The following is a 9,292-nucleotide window of genomic DNA, read 5'->3' on the forward strand; positions in this document are numbered from 1 at the left end:
TGTGTGTGTGTGGGTGTGTGTGTGTGAGTGAGTGTGTGTGTGTGTGTGAGAGTGAGTGTGAGTGTGAGTGAGTGTGAGTGTAAGAGAGTGAGTGAGTGAGTGTGAGTGTGTGTGAGTGAGTGAGCGAGCGAGCGAGCGAGCGAGCGAGTGTGTGTGTGTGTGTGTGAGTGAGTGTGAGTGTGTGTGTGTGTGTGTGTGTGAGTGAGTGTGAGTGTGTGTGTGTGTGTGTGTGTGAGTGAGTGTGAGTGTGTGTGTGTGTGTGTGTGTGAGTGAGTGTGAGTGTGTGTGTGTGTGTGTGTGTGAGTGAGTGTGAGTGTGTGTGTGTGTGTGTGTGTGAGTGAGTGTGAGTGTGTGTGTGTGTGTGTGTGTGAGTGAGTGTGAGTGTGTGTGTGTGTGTGTGTGTGTGTGAGAGTGAGTGAGTGAGTGTGAGTGTGTGTGTGTGTGAGTGAGTGAGTGAGCGAGCGAGTGTGTGTGTGTGTGTGTGCTAGTGAGTGAGTGTGAGTGTGAGTGTGAGTGTGAGTGTGTGTGTAAGAGAGTGAGGGAGTGAGTGTGTGTGTGTGTGTGTTTAGGGGTTGTCAGCAGTGAATGAGCAGTGTGTGTTTGCTCACATTATGTTCCACAGAAACACCCACACACAGACATCCATTAAACGGAAAGCCAAGAATGAAATCAAAAGACTCAGAAAATCTTCTCCTGCTGATGTAGAAATTACAGCCTCGGGTCTGTTTACCTGCTCCAGATTCACAGATTAAACCTCAACACGCTCTGAATCTCAATAATGTTACTTCATGAAGATCAGAGGCGGAGTTTCCCTGATGCATCACATCAGAAGCGACAAGGTATGTTTATGCAGTTTTTAATGCACAGAGGCAGTGTAAATCACAGAACACATTGTATTACATGCTTGAAATTTTATTATTGATTTTTGTGTACAGCCAACAGAAAACAAGACTGCTGATTGTAATGACAGCAAGTGAAGTCTATGAAATCAAAATGAACTCTTTACTTTTCCAGAGCTTCCCCAGCCACTTTATTTTTTATCATGCATCGGAAATAGTGTAAGTTTAGTATCAAATTGCATTTATTTGCTAGACATTTTAAACTCTATAGCTTGTCTCTGGCCTTCTAATCTAAATTTTATTTTTAGGTTTATAATCCTAAAATTACCCATGCAAAGTCAGTTATTGTACTAACTGAATTCTGTTTCAAAAGCAGAATTTTATTTTCATGTTGTTAAAAGAATAGTTCATCCAAAAAATGGAAATTTGCATAAAACGTAGCATTTCACCAATGGATCCTCTGCAGTGAAATGTGCAGTGAGCAATATGTATACTGCAGTATAAAGTATACACACTAGGCACTCAGTATGCAATTTTTCAGTATGCATAGACTAATGTGCATGTATGCACTTGTCAAAAACATGTACCACAGCATATATACTGTGCACCGTATGCAATTTTTCAGTTTGCACAGACTAATATGCTTGTATTTGCCAAAATGTGTAGTGATCAAAATGCATAATGTAATGTGAAGTATATAAACTGTGTATAGTATGCGTTTTTTTAGTGTGCATAAACTAATGTACACATATCTGCCAAAATGTGCTGCTAACAATATGTATACTGGAGTATGAAGTATACAGTGGGTACGGAAAGTATTCAAACCCCCTTAAAATTTTCACTATTTGTTATATTGCAGCCATTTGCTAAAATCATTTAAGTTAATTTTTTTCCCTCATTAATGTACACACAGCACCCCATATTGACAGAAAAACACAGAATTGTTGACATTTTTGCAGATTTATTAAAAAAGAAAAACTGAAATATCACATGGTCCTAAGTATTCAGACCCTTTGCTGTGACACTCATATATTTAACTCAGGGGCTGTCCATTTCTTCTGATCAGCCTTGAGATGGTTCTACACCTTCATTCGAGTCCAGCTGTGTTTGATTATACTGATTGAACTTGATTAGGAAAGCCACACACCTGTCTATACAAGACCTTACAGCTTAGTATACCAGTTTTCAGTATACCTAAACTAATGTGCATGTATTTCTCATAATATGCAGCGAACAATATGTATACTGCAGTTTAAAGTATCTATATTGTGCACAGTATGCAATTTTTCAATATGCAGAAATGTGCAGTGAACAATATGTATACTGCAGTATAAAGTATCTATACTGTTCACAGTATGCACTTTTTCAGTATGCAGAAATGTGCAGTGAACTATATGTATACTGCAGTATAAAGTATCTATACTGTGCACAGTATGCAATATTTCAGTATGCAGAAATGTGCATGTATGTGTTGGTTTCCATCACAGCCTCACTGTAAGCGTGCACAGATCCAATATTCTGTGACCAGGAGCGCTCGTATAACTTCTGTTTCACCTAGAGCGAGAGATGAGCAGAATAAATAAGTGCAAAACTAAACAACAACAGCAGAAAGATGTGTGTCAAAGAGAGGCTGTTCTCCAGAAGGCTACGTGAAGAGGAAATGAGTGTCATCTGAACAGCTCTCAGGAAATATGAAGGGTGTGCAGACGATATAGAAACAGCTCCTCTGTATTATAAACAATATCTGATTATTATTACCTCTATGTTGTATTTATATACTAACAGAGAGAAAATTAATTAGTGGTGTATGATAAGTCAATCATCATTACTACTGCTCATACTTAAAGTTAATTATTTAAATAAAATGTAAAGCAAATATAATGTTAATTATATATATATATATATATATATAACATATATTTAAATAGAGAGAAAAATTAATCCTATCAGGGTTTTCTAAACTGGGGTCCATGAGTCATTAAAAATAATAATAATAATAATAAAAAAGTAAAAATTGTTATGCTTTTCTTTTTAATGGTAACGCTTTACAATAACTTTCCTTAGTTAACCTTAGCTAATGCATTAACTTGCATTAACTAACGAGCAATACATTTGTTACAGTATTTATGAATCTTTGTCCATTTTAGTTAATTAGTAACGAGTTAATTTTAGCTCAGGTTCATTAAATAATATTAACAGAGATGATTTTAAAAATGTATTAGTACATGTTGATATTAACATTAAATATGATTAATTAATACTTTTTTCATTGTTAGTTCTTAAGGAAGTTTATTGTAAAGTCTTACCCATTTTAATTAACTATAATAACCCTGATATCAATCGCTGATAATCACAACATTGACTTTTGCACAGGCAAGTGTCATTCTTATTTGCTTTAGAAAATAAGGATTTATATTCTACAGTATGTGAAAGCTCATGATGGGATGCGGGTCAGACTGTAAATGTCACTGCATCATCTGTCCGACAGGTAATAACAGCATTGCATTTATTTTACAGCAGGCCTGCATGTCTAAATCACGTTGCATATAAAGTCAAGATGCATCTGCTTAACATTCTCTTTGCCAATAATATTTTTCGCACACAGCAGGCTGAAGAGCGCCCGGCGAGGTGCCTGACAATGTAATCTATGATTTTGAGCAAATCCACTGATGGCAACACGACCAAACTCCCACAGGTCCTGATGCAATTTAAAATCTGCCAACCAAAGTCAAACAGTCAGGAGCCCACTTCAAAATGTTTAACGCCCTGATTTCCCCGCTTATTGCACGGCTGCTGTAGACGCATTCGTAAAACAGTCACGTCGTCTGCTCGTTCAACCTCATGTAGTGGCTGCTGAGAATTACTCACCACTGCTGTGAGAACTTTCAAACACCCGCAAGACTGTTTCATCAGCCCACCGCTGCTGTGTGTGGCATATTCATCTGGATATGTACAGGACTTTAAGATTGTTCCTTCATAATGACATCTGATGCACAGGAGGATGAATAGTTTTATCACTGTTCAAGCATGTGAGGAAAAAAACTGTATGTTTGAGTAAAGTAATATCTGATCTGAAAGCACTCAATGTAAGAAGACATCGACATTAAAGGAATTGTTCACCCAAAAGGTCACCCAAGATTAGGATGAGTTTGCTTCTTCATCAGATTTGTAAAAAGCATACTGAAAATTTGTATACTGTGCACAGTATAGATACTTTATCCTGCAGTGTACATATTGTTCGTTGCATTTTTTGGCAGATATGTGTAAATTAGTTTATGCATATTGAAAAATTGCATACTGTGCACAGTATACAGTGGGGAAAAAAAGTATTTAGTCAGCCACTAATTGTGCAAGTTCTCCCACTTAAAAAGATGAGAGAGGCCTGTAATTTTCATCATGGGTATACCTCAACTATGAGAGACAAAATGAGAAAAAAAAATCCAGAAAATCACATTGTAGGATTTTTAAAGAATTTATTTGCAAATTATGGTGGAAAATAAGTATTTGGTCAATAACAAAATTTCATCTCAATACTTTGTTATATACACTTTGTTGGCAATGACAGAGGTCAAACGTTTTCTGTAAGTCTTCACAAGGTTGTCACACACTGTTGCTGGTATTTTGGCCCATTCCTCCATCCAGATCTCCTCTAGAGCAGTAATGTTGTGGGGCTGTCGTTTATGCATACTGAAAAATTGCTTTACACTGCAATATACATATTGCGATACATGTTTTTGACAAGTGCATACATGCACATCAATCTGTGCATACTGAAAAATTGCATACTGTGTGCCCAGTGTGTATACTTTTACTGCAGTACAGATATTGTTCACTGCACAATTAGCCAAATGCGTACATGCACATTTCTGCAAACTAAAAATGTGCATACTGTGCACAGCATACATACTGCATACTACTAATTTTCAAAAATAGTATTTAGTGTGCCATTCCAAACCATCATAGATATTCAGTTCCCCTCAGAAAAGATGAAATATCGGATTAGACATTGTATGCATGACAGTAAAGGGCTAAATTCTTAACACTGCTCTGATAATGACATGAATATTTATTTTTTACTAATAACTTCTGAATTGCTTTGACTTTGAAATGACTTAATCATCATCTTACAGCATGAAGCGTCTCTAATCCCTTTATGTGGAGCTCATCGGAATCGAGCATATCACATATCAGTTCTGAAGTCGCTCACTAGAATCAGCCCCAATCCCAGTTCAACTGACATGTCTTTGTCCCTTCAAAGTGCACTTTGATGTGTGTGTGTGTGTGTGTGAGAGGATTTCAGGCAAGCTGAGCTACTCTCCGTGACCTTGTCGACCGGCTAAATCTCTCCGGAGTCGCTGGCGTGCATATTAAGTTCATCAGCGTATCGGAGTGGCTTTGCATCAAATGCAGAGAGCTCAGGACTCTTATCAACCACTCAATTATGAGCATTAACCGTCCTGACAGCGTTCTGATTCATGGACGCGCCTCATACAGAGAGCACGGCAGGCCACAGATGAAGAGATGGTAATTAATATGTGCCGGCCCCTCGAGACCGCCCTACAATCTCTCAGCAAATTGCTCTATCAATATGTGCACTTTTCTCTGCTTGTACTGCGGCCTGGCTTCTGTTTCAGGGCATCCGTGGTGGTTTTTTAAGAGGCAGCACAAGTCCGAGGGCTGCTAAGGTGACGACCACTGATGGATGTCTTGTGTTTGGACTTGTTTAATAATTTGAGATGTTTATCGCACTGTGCTCTTTTCACTGTCTGCATAAAATAGGGGCCACATTGCATCTTTTCAGGATGTGCAATATGCTACAGATGGTCTCAGAAAAAAAGGTACAAAGCTGTCACCGGGGCAGTTCCCTTTTAAAAGTGACAGCTTTTGTACCTTTTTTTCTGAGAGTGTATGCAACATTTCCATCCCAAAACCAAAAAACATATATATATATATATTTTGCATATAGAAATAACTATGTGCATCTTTAACACTAGCAGTGACAGTCCGAGGTTGACCTGGCGCAATGCTGATCGCTTATAGTGTAGAAAAGCAAAAAATATTATTGTGTTTTAAGTTCAGATATTAGTCAAAAACAGTTTTATTCAGATGCTCGATCTATGACGAAACACTGAAAATGTCCTGTACGTTGCAACTCCACATTTCACCGTAAAACCAAAAGAAAAAATATTGTGCATTAGTTTTTTATTTTTAGGAAAAAAATAAACAATTCGAAATTCAAATACAGTTTTTTGAAAAAATAATACATATATATTTTTTGCACGTTTCTCCCCAAAATTATCATTGAGGTATTTTTTTATTATTTTTTTTTTTTTTTTGACTGCTTCAACCATCAAGGCAGGAAGTCTCTCTTCTTCAGGTAAAGAATTCAGCACAATTCTCAGAGAATCATGTTTAATTCAGCAAGTAGCATCTAATTATCATCTTAGGAATTAATCATTTTACATTTTTCATTAAATTTTGTGTAAAAAATATATTTTTTGCAGTCTGATCAAATTCAGTCACACTCAGAATTGTGGCGACAGTTTTCAATGCCGTGGAATACATACTGGAAATAAAACAAAGATAATTGAAGTATGTATTACTAGAAAATGCTATTTCAATATTTGATGCTTAATTCAATGTGTTATTTGTCATTATTTTGTAACTGTTTGTGAAATTTAACAGCAATTACTTAGTTAAATTTGTTTCTAAACCAAAGTTTTTTTCAGTGTACATGCATATATATATATATATATATACTGTATATATATATATGTATATATATGTGTGTGTGTGTATATTTAAATATAGAAAAAAATATATTTATTTGGAAAAATTATTGGATTTATTTTTGTGCATTTCCCCTCAAAATGTTCATAAATGTAATATAATTGATGGAATTTTATTTCTTTCTTTAGATTTGAGTTTTTGACAGGTTCAGCCATGAAAACAGGAAGTCCTTTTTCTTCAGGTAAAGGATTCAGCTGTAAACACACTTGAGCATCTGTCCTATAAAACACATCAGATCCTCCACGCTTGAGATTTTATTGCCTGTCGTCACCCGTTGCTTTTCTCTCTGTGTCTTTCTCTCTGTCTCTGGCTCCCGTCAGGGCACTATTATGTCCTCTGGGTCTGTAATCAATAGCTCATTTCACACCACACAGTCAGTCTCTCTGTATTGATAAGCTCACCAATTGAATCCATCTGCAGCAGCTGTCAGTCAGACGGGAGTCTGTAGGAGCGCAGAGAGATGACAGATGCATTTGAGAAGCACACATGAGTGATTCTGAATGTCATTGTGATGGTTTTTTGCTGAAAGAGTCCTTGAGTTTGTGTTTTCATGGCTTTGAGCTGCAGGTGTGTCATGTTTAGATCATGTCAGCGAGGACAAACCAAACAAAGATGTGTAGAGTGAGAAACTTCCACTCAGCTGTGGCGCTGACAATGCACAATGGCGCCGACGCTGATGGCTGCCTCCGTGGCGTGCTCTGCAGTTGTTTTTATGTTTTTGTTAGTTTGTCCTGTCTTTAGTTATATCCCTGCAATCAGTTTCACCAGAGACGAATTGCTGGACATTCGGAAGTACACACCACCCGATATTTCACCGGTTTTCGACTATTCGGATGTTTTGCTGGACATTGTAGTCGGGGGAGCTGCTGCGCTGATCAAGCGCTTCAGGACGCGCAGACGGGGGTAGCGAGCCGGCGCACTCGTGAAGCTCAGACAGCGCGGATTCAGAACGCCGTTGCCTAGCATCCATCTGGCGAACCTCCGCTCTCTACCCAACAAAACAGACAAACTCATTCTGCTCTCCCGGACAAATAAGGATTTTTCTAATTCTGCTGCTCTGTGTTTCACGGAAACCTGGCTGAAAGACGCCATTCCGGACAGCGCGTTGAGTCTCCCGGGCTTTCAGCTGTTCAGAGCAGATCGCGACGCAGAATCAACAGGGAAATCACGCGGCGGCGGGACATGCTTTTACATCAATGAGAGGTGGTGTACAGATGTAACTGTGTTAAAGAAGATGTGCTGTTCAGATCTAGAAGTGCTCTTCATTAATTGCAAGCCGTTCTACTCACCGCGGGAGTTTTGCTCATTCATTCTCATCAGTGTCTACATCCCTCCGCAAGCACACGTGAGCACTGCTTTACAGAAACTCGCAGATCTGATCACAGACACAGAACAACAACACCCGGACTCTGTTTTAATCATTCTCGGGGACTTTAATAAAGCCAATCTCTCCCGTGAACTGCCAAAATACAGACAGCACATCACATGTCCCACCAGAGACAGTAATATATTGGATCACTGTTACACCACAATAAAGAATGCATAACACTCTGTCCCACGGGCAGCTTTGGGGCTCTCTGATCACTGCTTGGTTCATCTTATACCGACATACAGGCAGAAACTGAAATCAGCTAAACCTGTATTAAGGACTGTAAAAAGATGGACTAATGAAGCAGAGCAGGATTTACAAGCTTGTTTTGACCTCACTGATTGGAGCATCTTTGAAGCTGCTGCCACCGATCTGGACGAGCTCACAAAACATACCTGGCAATAAAAACTCATTCTGATTCTGATTCAATTCCATGATTGGATGATATTATTCTTAGTATTTCAGATACAATAAATACACTACTGTTCAGAAGGTTTTAAAGAAATAAATACATTTTGAACTTTCTATTCATCTGTGAATCCTGAAAAATAAAAAATGATTGTGAAGTGGAAATCAGTTTCCACAAAAATATTGAGCAGCACGACTGTTTTCAACATTGATAATAATCAGAAATGTTTCTTGAGCAGCAGATCAGCATATTATACTGATTTCTGAAGATCATGTGACACTGAAGACTGGAGTAATGATGCTGAAAATACAGCTGCGCATCACAGAAATACATTACAGTTTAACAGATATTCACATAGAAACCTGTTACTTTGAATTGTAATAATATTTCACAATTTTAACTGTATTTTTGATTAAATAAATGCAGCCTTAGTGAGAAGAAGAGACTTCTTTCAAAAACATTAAAAATAATCGTACAGACCTGATTTTTGTATGTTTTGTATGGATACATGACTTATGTCAGTAATTAGGCACTGTCACTTTTAGAAACCACATTTTTTAGTAGTAGTAGTAGTAAGTGAAGATTTCAGACTTTTTGAGATCTCTTCATGAACCTCAGAAAGAGTCTCCATTTGCTCTCCATTAGATATTACAGTCTAGGAGAGACAATGGAGATAATAAAGAGATGGGAAATTATTATCAATACTTTGCTGTGTTGATGTTATTCTGCATTAAGCTTCTGCTCTCACCTGATATGGTGTGTGTGTGTCTGTGTGTGTGTGTCTGTGTGTGTGTGTGTGTGTGTGTGTGTGTGTGTGAGTGTGAGCGTGTGTGTGTGTGTGTGTGTGACTGAGAGAGTGTGTGTGTGTGTGTGTGTGTGTGTGTG

At 38.0% G+C, this 9,292-nt stretch overlaps 1 protein-coding gene across 1 annotated transcript in view; it reads right to left on the minus strand.

The window, feature by feature from the left end:
* LOC107549798 (uncharacterized) overlaps window positions 1-9,292 on the minus strand; it is a 34,862-nt gene that overhangs the window by 10,733 nt on the left and 14,837 nt on the right. Inside the window, exon 2 of the mRNA XM_016230973.1 lies at window positions 3,678-3,825. Coding sequence (XP_016086459.1) covers window positions 3,678-3,825 — 148 coding nt within the window. The remainder of the gene's footprint in view (window positions 1-3,677; window positions 3,826-9,292) is intronic.

Source organism: Sinocyclocheilus grahami, unplaced genomic scaffold (genome assembly GCF_001515645.1).
Source record: "Sinocyclocheilus grahami isolate Dianchi unplaced genomic scaffold, SAMN03320097.WGS_v1.1 scaffold381.1, whole genome shotgun sequence".
NCBI lineage: Eukaryota > Metazoa > Chordata > Actinopteri > Cypriniformes > Cyprinidae > Sinocyclocheilus > Sinocyclocheilus grahami.